At 50.6% G+C, this 22,937-nt stretch overlaps 1 protein-coding gene across 1 annotated transcript; it reads left to right on the forward strand.

Moving 5' to 3' along the window:
* The first annotated feature begins 8 nt into the window (after window positions 1-8).
* LOC34617699 lies at window positions 9-10,785 on the forward strand. Its single transcript, XM_026338158.1, has 32 exons — window positions 9-187; window positions 457-731; window positions 791-864; window positions 915-993; window positions 1,050-1,231; window positions 1,292-1,375; window positions 1,450-1,540; window positions 1,610-1,930; window positions 1,997-2,090; window positions 2,153-2,652; window positions 2,730-2,808; window positions 2,870-3,102; window positions 3,162-3,335; window positions 3,388-3,493; window positions 3,548-3,614; window positions 3,667-3,936; window positions 3,999-4,155; window positions 4,220-4,355; window positions 4,414-4,774; window positions 4,833-5,086; window positions 5,149-5,392; window positions 5,466-5,565; window positions 5,624-5,741; window positions 5,803-6,126; window positions 6,188-6,467; window positions 7,513-7,739; window positions 7,887-8,085; window positions 8,299-8,471; window positions 8,655-8,900; window positions 9,065-9,452; window positions 10,342-10,469; window positions 10,686-10,785. The coding sequence occupies exons 1-32, from the start codon at window positions 9-11 to the stop codon at window positions 10,783-10,785; spliced, it is 6,243 nt and encodes a 2,080-aa protein (XP_026193943.1).
* The last annotated feature ends 12,152 nt before the right edge of the window (window positions 10,786-22,937 follow it).

Consider the following 22,937-nt stretch of genomic DNA (forward strand, 5'->3'; position numbering starts at 1 on the left):
TTCATTTGATGGCTGTCCCACGTTTACGCCCCAGGGGTTGTATTGCAATTTTCATTATGCAGCACCTATTAGAATATAGTTTTTTAATCATGATTTTTTTGTACGACGATGTAACCTTGCCTATATTCAAAATTTTAGTATTAAAAGTAGGGAACCCCACATTTGTGCGAGCCGAACTCGACTTCCCGTAATTTTATCCAACACTGACCGATTAGTGGATGCTGAAGCTGCATCCAATAAAGCAAACTCTACTTTATAGAAGTTATCTAGCTTCACTAAGCACCGAAAACCTTAAATATTCATTGAAACACGTTAAGTGATGGCAAATCGTGGTGGTGCTGGCGGCCCCAATCATGTACACGCCAGATGTACGTACAGCGCCGCAGTCCAGAGCATTCGAGTTGTCGCATTCTTGTGAAGCCTGTGGCTCACCTACTCTCCGGGAAAACGCAGTAGTCTGTGGTATATCGTCGGGAGTACAGCGAAGGTACCAAAAGTGCATGATTTGGCAGTGTTCATCATGAAAACTGCTGCACAAGCAGCGCTTGTCGTCTGGGTGGCTTTGTCACTGATTTCTCGGGGTGCGGCTCAGGAAGCTTCAGCAGATTTCTATGTATTTAATGATGCATCTGCAACTTCCACGTATGGTAGTGGCTTTGAGCCTTCCCGCGCGTTGCAGCCGGGGCCAGGCTACTGGTCTAGTGCGGGAGACCATCCGACTGATGAGCAAGGTAGAGTAAAGATGTCTTCCAGTAGTTTTGGCATTTTAAAGTTATTTTCGGCGTAACAGTTTCATGGAGCGGTACCTTGGAGGTTCCCGGTAAAGTCAAAGGCCTCAAGATTCGCTGGGAATACGCCCCCCAGGTAACTTGAACGCTCGTTAGCTCTACCACTCGGAGAACACCCCTCCTCAGGAAGTTCAAGTTTCGACCTCAGCTGACGGCCAGAACTTCTTTGTAGCCGTTCCATGGCAGCCAACTGCGGGCACAGGGCGTGAGGAAATTCAGTTATGGATCATCTAGTCACGTCAGCACCTAGCTGTGTTTCAGCATCTTTCGATGAGATCATCTCGTTCAGTAGTCCCCAAGAGTGCAAAGTCATCGTGCTCACAATGCGGAAGGCTACAAACCAGTTTTTTGGCATCAATGAAATTACCCCTCTCGGCGCGGGGCAGCCTCTCTTCATGATAGTCGCGGGCATTACAAGTCCATCTGGAGAGATGTGTCTCCAGGCACGTCTTTAATACATACGTTTCCAGCCATAGTCGCATTTCAGCAGTCTAGCGTTGCAGGTTGAAGGCGGCAAAATGAACAAAGAAGGTGCCAGGGTCACTCTGAGGTCCTGCGAAGACGCGATTGCAATGGGCGACGGACGGGTATGGTTCTCACGCTGTGCCTCATCACCTCATGATCAGCAAGCTACACATTGGCTCTGGGCATACGTTATCAGGAGCTGTGGTTTACAAACCCCCAAACACAGTTAGTTAGTGCTTTAAGCCACCCGCCGCTGTGCGTCGTTCTCGAAGGAGGGGAAGAGGCAGGCAAGTCTTGATTACTTTCCGGCCTCGAAGGATGTTGTCCACTATATGATACAATTTGCTCGGGCTCAGATGGAGGAGTCCTCATACTGTCAAAGTGCTCACGTGCCCTGGAGGAGGGCGATGGACGTTCCGGGTGGACTTTTCAAGCCAATTCCCAGATCCGACTTGCAAAGCCCGGATCATGGTGCATGACGCAGAAGAACGTGAACGGTTCAACCTCTGGCCTAGTGGACCTAGTCTCCAACTCTGGCGTAACTGCAGAGTCATCTAGTAACGCAGACGATCTTCATGGACCGCAAAAAGCCATAGACAGGGACACGAATACATCGTGGGCTTCCGATTCGTTCGAGGGAACGGATGAACATCCAGTGACCCTGGACATAAATATTGGTCAGTCTAGCTGATACCACAGTATCATGGGGTTCTTTAAGTCACAGTTCTTTTCTTGTGCTTCAGGCAAGGTTGTTAGACTGAGCTCCGCTCGGATCGACTGGGAACAGCCAGCCCTGGCGTACACTCTGCAAGCCAGCAGTGACGGAACGACATTCATGTAAGTTCGCCCGCGGTATCGCTGCTTGCCTGGTCTATACTTTCCTCTGTTTCAAATCCTAGGGACGTTGCATCTAATCCGGCCAACCCCTCGGCTTCGACAAGAGACTCTCTGGGAGGTGTAGATGCGCAGTATATTAGAATTCTAATGCAGAAGCCGCATCCACGGCTGGGAAAGCGCGAGGAAAAGTACCGATACGCAATCAAAGAACTAGGGATTTTCGCAAGCAAACTCGAGCCTGGGATAGGCAACTGCCGTGATGCTGCGAATTCAGACGATGCACGAGACAAATATTTTGTTTCCTATGTGTCGACCTTCGACAGCGAATTTGCGAAAAAAATACCTGCTTTGGGGAAGGATGTTATAGCCAAGAGACGGAGTCTTGAAGTCCTGTCAGGAAAGATTGAAGAGCTCTTCCCGGATATGGAAACCTGCAGAGACGAAAAAGGACAGCAGAGTCAACACCTGGCTTCGTTATCAACTACTGTTGGTCAACTCTTGTCCAGCTATGAAAAGGCAACTGAGGGAGCAAGAATTGTGGGCGTCGACACAGTAATACCTGGTAAGGAAGTCTGCACATGCAACACATCCATACAATAGTTCCTTAAATCCCCCGACTCTGCATTCGTCCCGGTGAAGGTGACACCGAGGAGCATCCAGCTAGAGACTGCTACGCGATCAAGCTCCAGGTTGCTGATGCGGTTTCAGGCTTCTACTGGTCAGCATGACGCTTCAAATACGTTGTTTTGTACCAAGCTCAACATTGCTCATTCCTATAGGGTTCGTCCCAGATGTGCTCATAAAGCACTCCGGGCCTACTGTGACATGGAAACCGGAACCATGATCTATGTACAAACCAAAAACGAGTTTCCACGGATTGCTGGTCGCCCTGAGGGGCTGTTAGCATCAGCTTACGAAGTCAGGCAGGCGTGCGCATCCATCGGTCTCGAGCCCCTTGTTCCCCGGGCCTTGTCTCATATCCACAGCGCAACAAAGGCAGCAAAGCAAATGCGTGAGGCGGCCACACTTGAATCCAGCCGCAGTCTGTGTTCACTCTGAGCTCTTTTTCAGATTTGCAACTCGATGGAGAAGAGGGCATACCCATTGCTCACGATCCGGGCTGCGCCGCTGGACAGTGCTCTGGATCCTTTCGCGACTTCTATGATGGCGCTACGGACTTAATGGGCTTGATTCTTGCGTTAGCCTCAGCGGATAGCAGCGCGACTGCTTGGACAGACACTGCTGGTCTGTAGCACATGTTATCTTCCGTGAACTTTTGTATTTAATGAGCATTTAGGCCTGGGGAGGTCAAACGGCGACAAGATGGGCTACTTTGCATTGTCCACAACCCCGTTGGCAGCTCTTCTGTGTTCCACAAATGCCACTGGCGAAGTTGAACAGGCGTAAGGTGCTCTTTTTGATGTCTTCAAGCGCGTCGTGGTTAAATATGTGTTCAGGCCAGCGCTTACTCTCAAGTGCGATGAAGTAATGGAGGGACACGAAGCCTTCAAAGCGACTCTAAATGTACGACACATCTTTTGCTAAGCCACTTTTAGCACATAATCAAATCCTTCAGACTAACATTTTGGTGGAGTGCCCACCTGGTTGCGAAAATATCGAAGCGCTTCCTGTATTTGGATCTGGAGGCGTTTACGCCGAACGCAGTTCCATTTGCAAGGCGGGAGTCCATGCAGGCCTCATTCGGGATGGTGGCGTCTTCACAGTCGCAATAGAGTCACCGAACTCTTCATTCGAAGGTTCAAAGCAGAACGGCATCGAGTCTAAGTCGTTGCATCTTGATCCTGGGGAAGCAATCAGAAGTATGAGGCTTTTCAAGATAAGACAGGTTTGCTAGAGTATATGAGGCTCCCTACGGTACAGCCAAGTTAAGCATCTGACGCGCTACAGGAATGCCCAGGAGATACATTGGGCCCCTCAAGTTCTTCAGCACAATCGCCCCAAACATCCTTCCTTGAACTTAGCAGCAACAGTATGCCTGCGTCGAACGCTTCACCGCCGCCCTACGACCCCGCCCTTGCAGCAGCTTCTGATGCAGCCAAGGACCGCATCTGTAGGTTTCCAATAGGGGCATATCTCACAAACAAGCAATTCATAGCACTCCATTACAGTGGCAACCCATGGCATTGACCCCATCGCCGTTAATGATGCAAAAATAGACGCTGGTACAACCGTCGGAGAGGCTCGAAAGCTCATCAAACCCGCAGAGCAACTGGGAGAAAGCGTGTTCGCTTCTGCTCTAAGCCTGTGAGCTAAACAGAAAATATTATCTACAATTGAGCATGATGCCTTCTTGGCCATTCAGCTTCCGCGACACCGAAATCCTTACAAACCGCTTACTGGCAACCTCTGCAGGAGTCGCCACACGCCTGGAATACCTGCAGGACGAGCTGAAACATCTAGAAGACACGCATATTGTACAAGGAGGATACAAGAGCTACCAACTGAACCCACAAGACACCACGTTCGAAAAAGAGTTCAGAGTAGAGGACAGCAGCTTCACACACGGGGGCCCAAGCCATTGGGGTTTCGCCGCACTCGTGTCAGGCCACCAGAATGTCTTTGGCCAGTCCACTGCAATTCGAGGGACTGCCGAAGTCCATGGGACTTATGCTCTATTACGGAGGCATAGCTTCTACGACTTTATCCTGCACGTGGAGTTTCTGGTATGCATGCTGCTTTTGTAGATTGATCCATCAGCAAACTATCTGCTTTTTGTTGCAGCCAATGGGCAGCGGCTGTGTTGGTATCGGTTTTAGAATGAAGGACCATGACAACGGCTATCTCTTGTTGCTCCATCAGAAAAAGGGGAGAAAGACGCTTGAACGGCTCGAAAAGGGCGTCCGAAAAACCATCGCAGAACGTAAAGACGGCGGATTCATCCAAGGGATTTGGCATAAAGTTAGGATTCAGGGAATGGGAGGCCACATCACTGTCTGTATCGGGGAGGAGGATGAGCCCGATGCTGAGATATTTACGTAAGGCAGTGTAGCGCATGCATTTACAATTACTAGGGATCAACACTGCAAAACATGTTCAGTGTTCTGGACGAGCGTTTTGCATCCGGAGCAATTGGATTCTTCACCTCAGGAATGCAAGATGGAGCATACTTTGACAAACTGCGCGTGGAGGCGTTGCCTTGCGAGACACCGCAGACTCTACTGCCCCCCCTACCACCTCAATGCTCCGTCTTTACGGATACATACTTTAGCAGCGTCGGTGTGCTTTACAAAATACTTGATGGAGAGGATAAAGGTGGTGCAGTTGGCCATTGGGAATACCGAGTACGTTGATTCTAGGAGTGCTGAAACAGCAAAAGAACGAGCGCATGCTCGACTCTAATGCAATACTTTCCAGGATAGAATCGGGGGACGCAACCAAGTTCTGGCTCAGCTTAATGCTGTGAGTGGGGCTTCTGAAGTTGGAACAATGGCAATTCTCAAGGGTCAGCGAATGTGTAAGTGGTTTTAGGTCTAGCCTGCTATAGACAATTACAAAAAGGCCCTTAACCACAGGCAAAAACGGCTTCATATCCTTCGATTTCTTCTCGCAGTGCACTAGAGGTGCAATCGGGGCAGTGTTTCGTTTTGTATCAGAAGAAACGTATATGATTCTCGAGGCGACCGCTACGGAGTGAGTCAGTTTCACGTATGGCTATTCGTATGCAGCTGTAATCCTTGTCCCCTGGATACAGATTAAGGCTGCGAAGCGTTGTAAACAAGAAGTCCTCTGTTATCGGCAGGAAAGCCATAGAGCTTGGTATTAACGTGTGGCACACGCTACACGTGGCGTTCGAGGGCTCACGCGTGGCAGTGCGCCTTCAAAATGCGGATAGCGTAGCCACTAAACTTGTTGTCGAGATTCCTTCAGAAAAGGAAGCACCAACAGACGGCGCTGTTGGTCTGTCTGCATTCAACTGCGGGGGAGTGGCATTTGACACAATTCAGCTCTCTCCAATGCGCTTGGAAACAAGGGCTGAGCCCCGGTTTGTTGAGGCCGTCGTATCTGACAAAATATGGTATGTTCCAGCTTATAGCTACCACAGTGCCGCGCTAGTTCAAGAAAATATTGGCATGCAGGAGTGCGTGCACCTCGACGGAACATTTCATAGCGAGGCGGGAGCACTGCATGGAGATGCTTCCAAACAAGTCCAAAGCTCGGCAGCTTTCCTGTGCAGCAGACTACTGCTCCGAGTGTTGCGCATTCCACACAAGCTTATTGAGCCCGCAACACAAAATAAGATGCGAAAGGGGCTGCACTCAGAAGACCAGAGCTGCCCAAGATGCCGAAGCCGCGTTCAACACCAAAGTTCAACGGTGTGCCACAGCACGGGACAAAAGAGCCGCTCTGTGTTCACAGGTATGCCGGGTGCACGCCAAATTCCCCAAAGACAAACTGACTAGCAGTCTTTCAGAACGACTCTGAGTGTCTGCTTGAATCCTGCAAACTCTGCTGCGCTGACGACGTCTCGGATGTCGGCGCGTGGTCAAGGCGGGAAGTCGAAGAGTGCCAGCAACAATGTCCCACGAGCAGCCAACCGGCAAATGCCCAAAGTAGCAACGAGCTCTAGGCAAAATATGCAGAATGGCGCAACCTAAGAAACCCTTCTCTGGTAGAATGCATATAGGAAGCCCAGTCGGCTAATAGGAATCCACCCCACCGCGGGGCTTGAAGCGCCGAGTCGTGCCGGGCCCCCACTGAGTTTCTAGACTATGATTGTTGCACCAAAAGGCAAAACGCGGCATATGCCTTGTATTTTCTCCTTATTTACGTGTATAAACAACCTTTGGGGTCGAGGTCCACTGGCAGAGCTTTCTGCCGTGCATGCAGCAGGAGTACGAAGGCCCTTTCGCTTGTTGTTTTGCTGAAACCTTCTCCTCAATGGCCTGCTGCCGTCCTCTTGATAACTGATGCGTGTGGACCGGCGCCACACAGATGGGGGTGTATGAGTGCGTCTGGTGCCCCCTTGCTCACGACGCCTCCGCATGTTCGAGTGGACCCCCAGGCTTGCGTTGCCTTGACTCCTCGTAGTTCTGTCGCTCAGATACTGGCGACTCCATGGCAGCTTAGGACTGCTCCTGTGAGCCAGCAGGTCTGCGCAGTGAGCACCGCCTTGTGCTGCACGAGCTAAGCCTCTACCTTCTGCACACAGCATAGCAACCCCAACACACCTACTACCAAGATGAAGCCTAGCGCTGATGCCCCCAGTTGGCGGGCCTTGCCCGGCAAGGAACAGTCGATATTCAAGCATATGATGGTGAGGGAAGGCCATGACTCTCTGCTTTCGGCATTCCTTCCTACCGCGTGGTGGTGCTACTTCTCCCCACCCTCCGTGGAGTCGCCGCCTTCGAGGTCTACAGATCTTATGAATGATTGTGTAGAGTCTTGTGAATTCTTGGCGCAGTGGCTGTACGAGCAGAAGCACAACAAAAAAGCCCTTAAACAAGCGGACCTGATCCTCAAGAAGTTCCCCGAACACGGCGAGACCCTCTCTATGAAGGGGCTCATTCTTTCCAATATGGGCAATGACAAGAAGCAGGACGCTTACGACTACGCAAAGCGTGGCCTTCGCGCAGACATCACGAATTGTGTCTGTTGGCACGTCCTGGGTTTACTCTATCGACAGGACAAGTAGGGCTTCGGGTGCTCTGCGCATGTAGTTTCCGGAACTGCCCTTATGTCGGAGCTAGTCTGTTGTTGGACTTTCCTGGATGAAGTCTGTCACTGCTCAGGTGTTGGGCCGGCTCCTCTGATGCGGTGCGCTCTGTGGCAATATAGGGACTACGCTGAGGCTTCCAAGTGCTTTGTGCAAACCCTGCGGCTGGATCCAAACAACTACCAAGCCATGCGCGATCTTGCCCACCTCCAGATCCATGAGAGGAACTTGCAGGGGTTTCTCGAGACGCGAAGGCACATCCTTAAGGCTCGCTCTCGGTTCATTCGGGAGTGGGCCGCCTTTGCCGTTGCAAACCATCTGGTCAGTGACTAGCCATGGCGCATGAGCAGAGCCACATCCTGATCTACGACGGACTACATCTCTAGACACATTCGGATGCGACGTGGTAGAACTTCATGTGGCTACTGTGCCTCCAGTTCCTGCTCCCTCTCCAGCATGCGGAGATTGGTCACGTGCCACTTTCCCATGCTATGATGCATTTGCTTTTTGCTGTTGTGGGCACGCGGCGTGCAGGTTGGTCGCTTAACGATAGCGCAGGATATTCTCGGAGAAATGGAGAATCAATTTGGGGAGTCTCGCGATTTGGATCCTTTTGAGAAGAGCGAAATCATGCTCTACAAGGCCACACTTCTGGAGGAAATGGGCGAATACAGAAAATGCTACGATTTCCTTGCTCAGCGCGAGGCGTAAGTTGACGCGGTTGCGTCAGGCATGTGTTGAACAGGAGTTACTGAGGCCTGCGCAGTAGCTGCGTTTTTTTGGTGGGGTTCTGTAGCTGCCTGGTCAGGCGTATAAGGCGTAGCCGTAGTTGTAGAAGGTACTTTTTGCATGCCTCGCCGGGGTAGGATCTCGTGCTTCTGTTTGCACAGAGACATATTGGACGAAACCTCGTTACTAGAGATGCAAGGTCGCATGTCAATCTTCTTAAGGGATTACGAAAAGGGCCGTGCAGCCTACAAGCGGCTAATTGAGTCGAACAAAGACAACGAACGGTACATCCTTGGCTTTATGGCCTGCGACGAAGACGCGCGTATCCGCGAACTCTTTGCACTACCCTCCTGCTCCCTCAATGGTGCAATCGGCAAAGCGGACTCCATGGACTTCCGGAAGAATTTGTAAGGCCCTGCGTGTAGAACCCACATAGTGGGTGCCCCTCTTGCAGGCGCTCAGCCTCTCGCGTAGACTTCTGTAGTGCTAGCCACTTTGCCGTCATCACCGTGCTGCTGTGTGTGGGAGCGCGTGCAAGTGTTTCTAGCGCACTTTTCTTTTCTTCGTTCAGAAAGCAGCTGCAAGGAGGAAAGATATTCCAGAGCACTGCGAACGCATACGTCTGCCTGATGCCGGGGAGCCTGCGTTCCTCTGGCGAAGATGGAAGCGGCTGGTTGGAGTCGTGTTTTACGTCACAAGCTGATCGTGAATCACGTCTGCAGGATCCCGAGCTGCATCCAGTTTCAGGGTGGAAACCCTGGCAAACACCCAAGGCCCCCCCCTCATTCAGACTCGTGCGAATCCCTCCGGATGAGATCCAAGACGCTATCTCCAAATATTTCAGTGGTGCGCCTCGTTGTTTCTTCCCAGCTTTTCGCCCCTTTTTACATCTATATTTTCCTTGCCTTGCCCTCATAACGCCGTCCATGACAGGCGCTGTTCTGTGTGTATGTATGTGGGTATGCATGTGTGTATGTGCGTGTGTATGTGGGTATGCATGTGTATGTATGTGTGTATGCATGTGTGTATGCATGTGTGTATGTGTGCTTTTGTGTGTATGTGTGGCTGTTGGGTGGCTGCTGTGTGCATGAAACGATAAACACACATCGATGTGCGTTCGTGCATGCGGTATTGTGTGTTGCAGGACTACGAGATACGTATGCGCCCTTTCCCGTGGTGGATTATCTTCAACTCTCTTTCCTTTTTGGCGACCGTTTTGTCTCGGCTTTGGACCGCTTCCTGCGCCCTCAGCTGCGGAAGGGTGTTGTTTCTCTGTTTTCCGCCTTGCGGCGTCTGTACACGCGCAACCGCGCACACCTTATCGGATCTGTGCTAGAGAGTTACGTGCAGCATTTGGAAATGTCACCGTCGACATTTGGACCTCCCCTCGGCCTTCAATCTGAGAAGCGCGAGGACATTGCCTCAGCTACGGAGCAACAGGGCGAGATGGCCACATGTCTGCTCTACGCATACATGCTTTTGGCTCAGCATTACGATTTTACGGGAAGGACAGAAAAGGCACTGCAAACGATTCAAAAAGTATGAATTTGTCGTCTTGCGTATTCGTTTCCATAGATATACGCATTCCCATGTATACATGCACAAGGCACTTGCGTCCGATCCCCAACTTTCCATTTGGCCGGGAGACATGGACGCCTCCCTCTCCCGTTAAGACAGCTGCTGATTTGTCGAATTTGTAGGCTTTGCTTCATGTTATAGATGTTTATCTGGATGTACTGGTGGCCACTTACAGCAATATGAAGCCCACACATTCTGGGCCTCAGTCCGAAGCATGTGCAGGGGCACCCACCATTTTGATTTTTCGTTTTCTCGTTTCTTCTTGTATAGGCCATCGACCACACTCCCACCTTTGCCGACCTTTATCTTGTAAAGGGCAGAATATTCAAGCACGCAGGGGCCTATCATGAGGCATGCGAATTGCACGAAAAAGCCAGAAACCTCGACCTTGCTGACCGGTGAGACGCTGTGTGGCTCAATGCACGTTCCGAACCCGCATCTGCACCTCATCGCTCCTTCTTTCCCCATTCCTTCCTTCTTCCCGTGCTTCTGGCGGCTTACCAGCTGGACGGCGTTACCGCCACGTTTCCGCAGGAATACGAATTTTTGGCACGTACCCATGAAATAGCGCATAGTTGGTGATGCATCTCTTTTTTCTTTCGCGATTCCGATAGACTCTCCCATGAAGTGTACGCTTATTTCGCGCACTCCCCGACCTTTACACCCAGTGATCGCCGTGGTGCTTGTGGGTTGGTGCAGCTATATGAACTCTAAAGCTTGCAGCTACATGTTGCGGGTAAATCGGACGGACGAGGCGAAGGCCGTGGCTCGCCTGTTCACGCGTCAGTCAGAAACCGAAGATACCCCAGACACACAATGCATGTGGTTTGAGCTGAAACTGGGGAAAGCCTTCATGCGGCGGGCGGAGTATGGGGATGCCTTGACTGAGCTCCACGCGACGCTGCGCCATTTCGAGGAGATTCATGAAGATCAAATTGATTTTCACCCGTACTGTCTCAGAAAATCAACTTTCAGGGCGTACGTCTCTTTTCTTAGGATGCAGGACAAGGTCTGGTCACACAGGTACGATCTGGTGTCGCTCGTGTAGTGCCAGCTCCATAGCGTCTTATTTTTGATAATTCCTCTGATCCTAAGGAGCACCTTTACGTAACATTCGCCAATCCCGCCATACAAAAGTATTTCTGCTCACCAGGTAATGCGCGAGCGAGCTGCGGTGGCGGTCCTCTAGCAATCTGCGCTGTGCTCGATTTCAGTTTTCATGACGCTTTTTTCGTTTGGGTATGCAGATATTTCCGGGATGCGGGGTACGCGGCGTTGGAAATTTACTTCTCCCTTCATGACGGTTCGATACAGATTTCAAGCACGGCGCCCTCAAGTTCAGGGGCAGAGAGCGGAAACGGGAAGATCAAGAAAAAGACAAAACAACAGCAACAGCAAAAGTCAGAAAAGAAACGACAAGAGAAGTATCCTAGGGATCCACCATTGGTGGCGGCTGAGAAAATAGTGAATCGGCTTCTTTCGTGCTGTGTCACGGACCCAAGAACCAGCGTTGCGCACTACAACTTAGCTTTCAGAAAAGGCAAGCACTTTCATCGTGCTTCTCTATATCCAGCCCTTCGATGCCAAATAACATGACCTGCACAACCGGAAGAACCATTCTGCAATGCCCTTCCAGTCTATTCGATGAAGCTTATCGCTCACACTTGCAGGAAAGTAGAGGGGCTGCAGCTCTAGTTCATGATCGATCTTTCTGCTTTGCTTGCGTGCTGCCAACCAGGAGCGACAATGGCAATGGTATTAGCCCTCGCGCGGCTCTCAAAGCTGTCGGTACACGTGGGGAGGACCAACTGCGAGCTTCTTCCTCTTCTCTACCACTTTAGCAGGAAAGGTCCGCCACTTGTAGTGTCTTTCATCCTAACGTTTGCCTTTTGTGTGTAACATTTTGTCGATCCTGGCGCTATCCATATTTCTAGATAAAAGGGGCCGGCGCGTATCCGTTTTCTTGTGCTGCCTGCTTCTTCTACCTGCAGCGGACATTGCATCTTTTCCTGAGGAAATGAGGGAAATGGCTGCCTCCGCTCTGACGGCTGCCTATGGGCAGCCTGTCTGCCTTTCCACGGAGTCTCTGAGGGCAGCTGGAGATGCTCTTATGAATGAACTCACGAAGAAGTGCATAGAAGACCCATATGACTTTGTCATCCGAAGAAGAGGTTAGCCCTTATTTTACGAAGTGAATGTCTAGTGAATCCTCATGAACCTTTCTGCCTGACGTGATGTGCATTATTTGGATGCTGCTTTACTTACGCATGCTTTTGCTATTCGGCGTCTTTTGCGTATCCTTGCCCTACACGGCACGTGCCATGCACTGCTTGTCTGTGTTGTGCTTCTCCCTTCTCTCAGCTTTCGAGGCACTGCACTTCGCGGGGGAGCAGCTAACCCCAGACTCTCCTCTTTGCACCTTCCAGTCTTTGCCTCCCTGTCCAGAAAGAGGGAGCTCCGAGGGGCCCATCCCCCCTGAGCAAACACCAACTCTCGCTGACTGCGAGGAGCTCCTTCGAAAACTCCAACAATTACCAGGACAAGCCGCTGCGTGCGAAAAACTCAAGGTGAGATTTCATGTCCAGTACCCACGTTTCCCTGCAGCATCAGCAGTCTCTTCCAGTTTCGGCTCTATAGCCTTAAAGGCTCTCCTGATGAACTTTATTTTAAATGCACATTTCACTAGACTTTCGCCAGGCCGTCGCTCCTCAGCAAGGCTGCAGGGTTTGCTCGTTTTTTTCTGTACATGATCCCCGTGGCTGCCATATTTGCTGCCAATTCGGTTACCAATGTTGTGTGCGTCTCCCGCGTCGCTGTGTCAGGCCGCATGCAGAGACCGTTTCCCGCTTTCTGAAGCCTTGAAGGCTTAGTTGTTCAGCCCTGCAATAGGGGTCCGTAAGGGGGCCCCTTATGTGGCGGGTCTAATAGAGGGAGGCAACGAGCTGTTTTTCCTTTAAGTCCTCGTAGGGGCCTCAGGAAAAGGATGAAAAGAGCAGTGGGCCTTGGCAGCTGCGAGCTAATGGGGGATGTTGGGCCCGCCTTTGCATTCGCGCGTATGCACGGCACGGTGGCATCACTGAAGTGCGCAGAATACAAGAGGCGAATGCCCGTATGAAGAAATAATAACTTTGACGGTTTCTTTTTTCACCCTTAGCTGCTTTCTCCATGTTAAGATAGGGCTGCTTTGTCATTCCCATTTTGATGCAAACAAGCGAATGTGTGCAGTCTAGATGCATATATATGTATATATGCACATCTGATAGACATGTTCATATGTCCCGGGTTACGTATGTACACATTTGGACACTGATACGAATATGCACGACTCGCACCCTATGTACATGCCTTTTTTAGCCGGTACAAGCTTAACTCAGTGACGTACGACTTGGCTTTCGACTGTTTTCGTGAGAGGCACAAGGCTCACGAAGATACGTTTGGTAGACTCCCCTTCGTGTAACACCTCAAAGGTTTCCCTCTATTGTACACCCCTTTGCACTTTTTTATCTTTGGGATCTTTCGCGCACCTTGGGACCACCGGAGAACAAGCTCTGCTTTCTATGCGCGAAAGTGATGAGGTTCTTCTTCCAGAAATAGAACACTTGCTCTGAGATTTGAAGACATCAGCTCCCAGCTAGCCGCTCAACTCTCCCCAAAGAGAGCCTGCGCTCTGGGAGAGATCCAGGCTTTGTGAGCCCAGTGCAGCCTCCTATGCAGCATGGATCGACGCGACGACAACGGCTCGTCGGTCTGGTCGACTATGAAACCCCATGATCAACCCAGACATCAGTGTGAGTTCGCGACACACTTGGCACCTGCTACATCAGCTTGCTCCAAAAGGTTCTTTAAGCTAAGAATGGGTTATCGGTTGGCCAAGGACTGCGTAGGCAGTGACTACCGGTCCGAATTGTCTGAGAGCAAAATCAACACGTTGTGGCCGTGTATACTTATCAGCTTCGGCCTACACGTGGATCTGTTTGGTAAACGGCACATGTTGATATGACAGCAGAGTGGCGGGTGGCATCAGGAGGGCCTGGGTCTTGAATGTTGAGCATAGAGCCGGTAGCATCCTCACTCCAACTTGTGCGAATCACCAGCGGCCTCGAATTATACCGGGAATCGTAAGCTGAACTTGTTATACAGTTCGTGTCGGTATCAGCTTGCAAGCAGAGCCTCTTGAGAAGCATTGGGGGGTTTTCAGTACCTCTGGTCCAGCCACTGTAAACCGGGTACAGTAAATGAAAACAGAGCTCACATCATACGAATATCCTTCACATGTTCTTCATCGTTTTGTACCTCCCAGGAGGCTCTGAGAATATAATCCGGTCCTCAGTATGCGCATAGCTTAATTGCATCTAATGCAGCTCATCGAGGGGTCCAGTAGATTGGGGCGTCCCTTCCCCACCATATGTGGGTTTTATTCTGCGGTTTCCCTTTCTCAACTAGTACCTAGCCTGCATGGGCTAGGCGATTGCCGATACATATTGCTGTAAACTTTTACTCCACTCTTGATACCCATAGACTGGCGACTGCGCGATCATTCCCCACTGTACCAACTAGTCCAGCCGCCGCCACCTGGAGCTATTAGAGTCCTTAAGTGGCAAGCAGATACCCTTTCAGCGTGTATACGCAGTAGCGAAGTGTCAAGCATTTTTACTGAACAATTACTGCTTTGAAGAGCCTTGCATGATTTATAAAAGTCCAAAGATTATGGGGCGATATATGAACAACTGCTTAATTCCCTTGAGCGTCCTAGTGCATGATTCCACGAAAGCGCAGTTATTCCCAGGAGAGTAGCAAATGCCTAGAACGTGTCCAAGCCCTTATCTCGTATAGGGGACATTTACCTTGTCTTTGACAAAAGAGCTGCAAGTGTTGCCTGTGTTCTCGATGGAGGAAATCCTTGCACAGCTTTGCTTGAGCATATTAGATAGGCCATAGGATCTTACAAGTGGCGTTATGCTACAACGTGCCGGTTATCCCTATTACTGTCATAATCAGGTCTACTTCTCAGTGTTATGGCCTCAAACCACACATATACAATAATTGCCGGCCTTTCACCCGAAATAGGGCACCTGAGAGTCACTCTTAGGGGCCGAGGGTCACAAACGGCATGAATTCGCAGCGGCCATCCACGCCAATAAGCAAGCCCTACTCTCTTGAAAAGCAGAAACTAGCTAATGCTGAGTAAGACTGTGAGAAGCTTCCTACATGAAGGCTCAAGTAGGCTCCTCTTTTGACTTGGAAGGGGAACCAAGAAGAAATCCATTGCGGGCAGTCCTGCCGATTGGGGTGGTTGCCTCATGACAGGGCTAAACATATTGCACAGGCCGGTTGTAGGCATGCATTTCTTTGGTTTTAGGCCCTTTGTGTAGCGGATTACGCAATAGTTTGGCAGTTTCTACAAAAGTAGGTGTATTCAGAATCAGTCAAGTATAGACTCTTTGCCGGGTAGGAACGTCGATTCTGTGTGCTGCAGAGCCAAAACAGCACTCTCATATTAAAACGCAGGCGTTTACCTGCACGCCGAGCTGCCATGTGGAGCTCGATGCAATTTCTTGGAACACTCACAGGGTTCAGCTACCTGCACTCGGCTGCCATCTCCCCCTTGTGCCGAACCCCTGTAGGGGGAGCGCCCGCCGAGAAGGGACCTCTTTGGAACTAGCACTAAATAACTTTGCTACATTTTAGTATGGCTGTAAGGCGAACCATGTCCACAGGGAGAAGACAGGGAGAATGCCAAACTAGGCATCACTGCACAGCTCAAGCAAAGCAATCCCACGAGGTGATCGAGTTCTGTGGGGCACTACACTTGAGGACACTTGTCAAGCGTTTTCCCACAGCACATGGGGATTCACTTATTTAAACTGCATTAACAAAAGTTCAATAAAATATACTTCTTAGACTGATGAAAGTTAGCTGCGAGGAAGCCTGGTGGACAAGCCGGTTTGCGTGCCGAGAGGAGTTTGGTCGCCCAGCGAAATACAAAAGAGCACGGCTCAGTTCCAACTAATACGTACCCCGAGGGGCTCCTGCCGCTGAGCTTCCCACCACAGAGTATTCTGGCCCCAAGGCTAGGCAGCCACTTGAGCATATTAGCAGCATGGATCCGGACCTCCAGCCATAAGGCGAAATACAATGTCACGAGTTCTCTATACGCATGCTCACTGAAGATAAGTGACAATGGAGCCTCAGCGTAGAGAGCACGCTTTACCCCAGGAATCGCTTCATTAAAATACTTTGCAGAAGCCCTGAGTTTTCGGTTTATGTTAAGCACCGACGACCTGCCAGCCGGTTGGCCAACTGAAGGTCATCCAACGCACCCCAACGAACTAGTCTCTGATTCCGCTACTAGCAACGTTTAGCGATAGCAGACTCTTCCAAAGCACAATCAGAGGATTGGTGAGAAAGGGCGAAGCTCAGTACCTGCTTCTCTAAACTTTGTCGCGTGCTGAAGGCAAGACAAGAGTATCCGTGCTAAAAGATCGTTTGATAATCATCGATAACATACTGCCACGGCCTGAAGTGGGCCTTGTTCCTTCTCACTAGTAGCTTGAATATCCGCCCCTGCAAGACTGAACTAGCACCTAAACTCCGTTCGTATAATATGCAAATCCTTAACGACACCTCGCTATTCGCAGTACTACAGCGGGTAAACTTCTGTTGAGCCCAACGTTCTGTCGCACGACAGGACACTCAAAGATTGACGGATGCAATTCCCAAGGCAGTTGTGGCATTCACGAATGTCCACATTAACCCAATTCCTTGCCTGTGGCCCAGCATCTTGAAAAATATTTGCATCAGTTCCTAATTGGCTCTGCGTGCAGATATACCGGTGGACCGCTTTATCTCGTACTTAGGGTTGTGGGGCACACCCTGTGCGCAGTACAGGTCAGCGTGCCAGGAAGCCCTAGGAAGAACCTTTTATTTTTCTTGACAGCGGCAATTTCATCTATGTGGGCAAGGTACAGTCAGGGCCTCCACAACATGAGGCATTGCTTTTATGCGAGTCGCTTTCCCGTGCAATCAGCGAAGATGCTTCTCAGAATGCAGCCCTCTTCAGTGGCATCTCTTCTGGTTTCATTATTGGAAAATTCGATAAACAATCGGCTAGGGAGCGGAAAGATTTGGAAACGATGAAGGAGAGAGTTTACGCTTGTGCTAAATAATGATCAGCTACAAGCAGGTCAGCCACGTGCTTGTCCTGCAGCGCATCGTATCGAGCTAGTCCCGGGTCGGCCCTAAGATATGTTCCGCAATACCATGAACACCCACAGCATGAAGAAGTCAAACGGCAGGCGAACATTTGCTGGACAGGCGACGTGTTAGAATCGACCAGTGTCTTTGGGCATAGCCCGGTGTTGGTGCCAAAAAAGCATGGAAGCTGGCACATGGGCGTCGAATCAAATCGTCTGAACAAGATAGCTGGGAATTGAAAATTCTCAACGCCGCATATTGGCTACTCGCCAGACAATTTACACATACCAACACTCTGATAAACATTTGCTTTGACGTTTTCTTACGGATCTCCCATTACCCAGATGAAAGGAAAAGCGTCGTCTCATGCCCGCATTCGCAAACCAGAGTAGCTGTCGTTGCCATTTGGACTCCTTATTGCTTCACATGAGCTGTGAGAATGAGCAAATCTGATTTTGATTAGCGTGTCAGAAAGGGCTGGATGGCGTTCCATCTGGACAGCGTCTTACTCCATAGCCTAAAGTTTAGAAGCAACTACAGCACCTACAGCGTGCGCCTTCAGCTATTGCGAGACAAGCAATAGTATTTGACGTGTCTGCCTATATGGCGGCAGTTGTTTAGTGGAATTCCGTGCTTTAGCTGCAATAATTGATGCAGATCTGGCAAAAATTGAAGCAATCAAGGCTACTTTTACCTATTTGCAAGGACTCTGGAAAGTTCTGCATCCATGTATCTTGTTCAAACTTTTTCCTGGATGTGCTTGAACTGCCGCTGCTTGACCTCGTCTAGCTCTAGAATGTAGTTTATGACGTGGACAAAGGAGGCTGGTGTAGCAAACAACCCTTATCGGCCACCTTTCAACTTCTCAGGTATTGGCGCTGCTCAAACATATACGCCGTCTCTTCTTAGCCACCGGCACTACCAACGAAGCAGCGGGTGCTCTTCTATCCCAACAGGCTACGAAATCTCTGAATCACCAGGTTACCGCTTGTTATCATCCTGGCTTCATCGACACCATAACAATAATGCACTGCGGAAGTAGAACGCGATGAGGTGTGGTGGGGGGTAAAACGAACGAAACTCCTTATAATATGGGCGTTGTGTTGCCCTACAAGAAGATCACGAATTCTGAAGTGTCTTTAACGTTTTTGCATAAGTTTGGTAGTCGTAGAGCTGTTCAGCCCCTTAAATGCACCCTGGAGTACATTACACTGCAGTATATTGAGGGCATTACCGATGTTGGCGCCGACGCGTTGGCAGGACGCCACACAAATTCACCATTGCGCAAGACAATCGTCCCTGTATTTAACGATTCAAAGTTTCTGTCAAACTACGTGAGCCACAAGATCATGCCGTCCATGCAGACGCTACTACTGCCAAAACTAGAATGAAAAGAGGTAAAAACACCACGATGTTGAGGATGGCCTGTTGAGACTCAACACAAATTGCCAACTCCGTCGCTTTGACCTTCCAGCTTTGCTCCGCTATACAGCTTTGCGCGACGCACAAAATTCTGCCTTTCTGGTCATGGTGAGATTCACACCGCAGTGAAAAGCTCTTATGATCCCTCGGGTGGCGTTGGATGCGCTCCGAGGCAAAAGAGTATGCACTTTCATCCCCCAAGTGTCAGCAGGTAAAGTCTCGCACTTTTTTAGATGTGGTCTTTTGTAAAGTCTTCCAGTTCCTGGAAGAATTTGGACACATCTGGCTGTGGACTTTATTGTTGAGTGCCAGAGGTCAAGGGTTAGGTCGTCGACCGAGTCGCCAAACATGCCCATTGAGCGCGTGCATTCCGTGCTGCAGCCTTGTCACGGGTTTGGAAGTTGCATCGCCATTCCTCACTCCTGTCTGGAAGCTTAGCAGATTCTTTAAAAGCATGAATACGGAACGGGATACGAAGTTCGCTAGTGCTTTTTTGCGTGCCCTGATAAATTGTGTACACATTGGCCATAATACTGTTACTACGAATCACTATGAGCCAGTTGGAGGGTAACAATGCATCAGTCGTACCTCTCTGTAATATTCGTGGCTAATTGTTCACCAAAACCTATTTGCTTGACTCCAATTTATTCTTTGTGGTGCGGGCGTTCATAATTCGAGATCAAACTCGTCTACCCGCTGCTTTTCTGCATCCCTGGTATACACGTAGGAGCTCCTCTCGCATCCCAGCCTGGACCTGCTGGTCCAAAGTAAGCAGCCACCTTAACAGCGGAGGCACTGAGAGAACAGGAGTTACTGCAAGGGAATGAATCGCAAAGGTCTAGCGACAGAACAAACATTGACTTGTGAGAAGATGGCAAATGATCCAGGCCACCTGGCCGCCATGTTCGTTTAGTAACCCTGTGATGTACCTTGTAAAGCCTTATTGATCTATCAGAACCAGCTCTCGAGGCTCGAACGAGCAGAGAAAAGCTGCTTTTTATAGTCTTAAGTTTATTACTCTATCGACTGCCCTTAAGGCTGAATCAGCCACAGCGCTACTAACAATGGTTTCTTGAAAACGTTTTAAGCTCTCCTACTTATATGCGGGTTTTGCTGCGCAGGGAGGCTACCTGTGTGAAGGCGAATGTTTTACAGGAAGCCGCAGGAGTGCTGGTTTCTAGGATTAGTGAGCCCTGAAGGCACACTACATAGGAATTTATAGTGACACACTGTTTGGTGAAAGAGCGGCTGTGGGCTTTGTTGCACGTGTGAGATCTTGGGGATTTGAATGGTTCCCAAGGTTGGTCGCCGCGGAGGTGATGCTAGCGTGTCTTGGTAATTTCTCTTCCCCAGTACAAGCGCTGCCTGAAGTAGATACCATCATATACGGGCGTTTGTTCAAACGGTTTTGCACATTATTGTGAAGGTATTCCTTGCACTCAGCATTATGCGCAGGCACTCTTATCAATGCTGTCTCTACATTCGTCCTGAGGCCCCTCTTGGGACCTTGGAACTCTCTTTTCTGCAAGCCCGGGCTGTGCTGGCATGTAAAAGTTTCTCTGTGAAGGCGCAAGGGTACTGTCGAACTATTGCGGTTTGTACTTCTCCTCACACATTCTACCTGTCGCCTGTTTTCTCATAGCAGGAGACGCACACTTTTCAGCGCTCCAAAGGCAGCGAGCCATCGAAGTGCGACGGCCTCGTTATTTTGGTGTGTCGTTCGTCGTTGGCTAGTGTGTGTGTGTCCTAAGTCCTTTCAGTTTTACTTTAGTGGCTGATTATGCGCAAATGACTCTCGGGTAAGTTTTAAAGTGTGTCTGCCTGCCTGGGGAGTTGGTATAGGGTGATATTCAGCCGTCCTGCATTCAGTTCGTCTCGATGTACAGCTACTGAGCACCAAGGCGCTTTGTTTGAAGCGGGATGGGAAGATTTATGGAGCAGAGTTGTACATAAACACTTCCGAGTACGCCAATTTTATGTAGCTTAGCGAGGAAATGGCGAATTAGCCTCTCTGTTTGTACATCTTATTTACTGCATGGCACTGCTAGCGCGACGCAAGAAGTTGTAGTGTTGTGTGCGTGCGCGCCAAAGGCTACGTGCAATCAGCTGTCAAATGCTGGTGGTGCGGAGTGGGTGTAACAATGTGCACCCTTGTTGTTCCTTGCCCCAAGGGTCGGGACCTGACAGACGCATGCGGGAGAGGGTAGCAGCTCTATAAAAGAGCACTCAATAGCTTTCTACTGTGCTTGTGCTGAGGTCAACGTGAAGTGTCATCCTGCAGAGAGACCTTTGAGTGTAACGCTAAACCCTTTTCGTTGTGCACTCGGTTCCATCAGTCAGTAGTAGTACATATCCATTCCTTCCATAGGAATAACTCCCCAGTGGCACAGTGGTTGGCCACAGGATTTATTCTGCCCTTGGCATGAAAACAGATCGCCTGGAGCCCTTTCCGGCGTTTTCGTCTATCCTCCGCATGCCCGCTATCTAAGGTACCAACTACGGCCGACCGCACGCTGGTACCGGGGCACAACGAGGAAAAGGGCCTGCATCTTGTTCGTCTTTAGTGTATTCGGATTCCCATCCTCTCAAAAAACTCGATCAAAAGTTCCCTCACAGTTACCGGAAACTGCAGTATTCAGGGGCCCCCAATCCCGAGAGGGGGGGCCCCTGGTCTCTACCCTGGACCTTCATAACGGGATTTTGCCTTTCTTCCTTCAATCTTAAAATTAGATAGAGCTTTTTTGGGCAGCTAGGCCGTTGTGGGGTGGTGGGCGCCCCCGAGATTCTGCACTGAGGAAGCGTAGAGGGGGTTCGAGGCGGCTCGTGCAGCTGCCGCTGGATGCTCATTACCTTAGAGCAGTGAAGCCGGCAGCCTCTCCAAACGAAGAAGAAAGCCACAAAAACGATAAATAGGAGTGATCGTGATGAGCGGCAGCGCAAAAATACGAGCGGCGAGTGCTCCTTGTGGAAACTCGGCAGCAGCTGCCAGGGCAGCTCTGCGGCTGCTGCTGCGGCTGCTGCTGCTGCTGCGGCTGCTGCTGCTGCTGCTGCTGCTGCTGCGGCCATTCCGGGCCCAAGAGTTATTCGGGGCTTGGCTTATTCCTTTTCTCGCTCCTGCATGGGGGCACAGTACGAGGGCTTCTTGAATCCAGAAAGACCTGCAGCAGCGCCCACAGCAGCAGCAGCAACAACACGCCCTATGCCCTTCGCATGCCGCCGCTTCAGTTGCTGCTGCTGCTGTTCTCATTACTGCAGTGGCGCTGCAGCAACAGCGGCGCAGCTCTGATTTTTTTGCGCTTTCTATGAAGAGCCGATTCCCTAGGCCCTCTTACAGCTGCAGCAGAGGCAGCAGCAACTGCAGCGGCAACAAGCACGGAGTGCAGTGGCATCAACCCGTTCGAGTAAGCCGTTTTGCGCAGTGGGGAGGCCCCTGTCTGGCGAAGACAGCTGGAGTCTTCTGGATCAATCTTTTCTGATGCTCTTTGTCGTAGTAGGTAGCCGCGAAAGCAGTACTGCCGTGGCTGCAGCGTCTCTTAGTCTGAAAGGGTTCAACGCACTCACTGACGCTCTGCCGCAGCAGGGCAGTCCTATGAGGCCCCTATTTGAAGGGTATCGGGAGGCTACTGAACTCCCCTGTCTCCATGGGGGCGTTAGCTTTTCCTCGATTCACAAACCTTGTGCCCTGCACCCCTCGAGGGAGATTGGGGGCCCCCTAAGGGTATCTAGACTCTTGTGGAGGAGGGAGGGTAGGAAGCAGCATCTCCTGGCTCGTTTTTGATGCGCGTTTCATCGTATGCTCGGCGCTTGGGAGACTGAGGAGAGAGATGCATGTACAGGATCGAGCGCCCTCGTGCCGGCATGTTTCTGAGGCAGCCTCCTCTGTGCGTTGCGTTTGCGTGTGCAGGCGCAGGGGCCTACTTGAATTCGTGGCTCCTTTAAGCGTTTCCTGGAAATTCTGGTGGCTACTCGCTTGCCAGGAGGTCTCAGCAGCCCACTTTGCTTCCGGCTCCAGCAGCGGCAACCTCCTCAGCAAGGGGGCCCCTCGCGTTGTGACTTCCGCTTGCACGCGCTGGTTTGAGCCTTGTTGGAAAAAGGCCTCAACTGGCTAGCCTGTTTCCCAGATTGGGGGTGGCTTGAGCTTCCCTCCGCCCTTGTCTGGCCGTTCCACCGTCACGTTCCTCGACAGCCGCAGCTGCACTAGCAGCCGCAGCTGCTGCAGGCAGCAGCCGCAGCTGCTGCAACACCAGCAG

Source organism: Cyclospora cayetanensis, unplaced genomic scaffold (genome assembly GCF_002999335.1).
Source record: "Cyclospora cayetanensis isolate NF1_C8 unplaced genomic scaffold, CcayRef3 CcayRef3_contig_235, whole genome shotgun sequence".
Taxonomy (NCBI): Eukaryota; Apicomplexa; class Conoidasida; order Eucoccidiorida; family Eimeriidae; genus Cyclospora; species Cyclospora cayetanensis.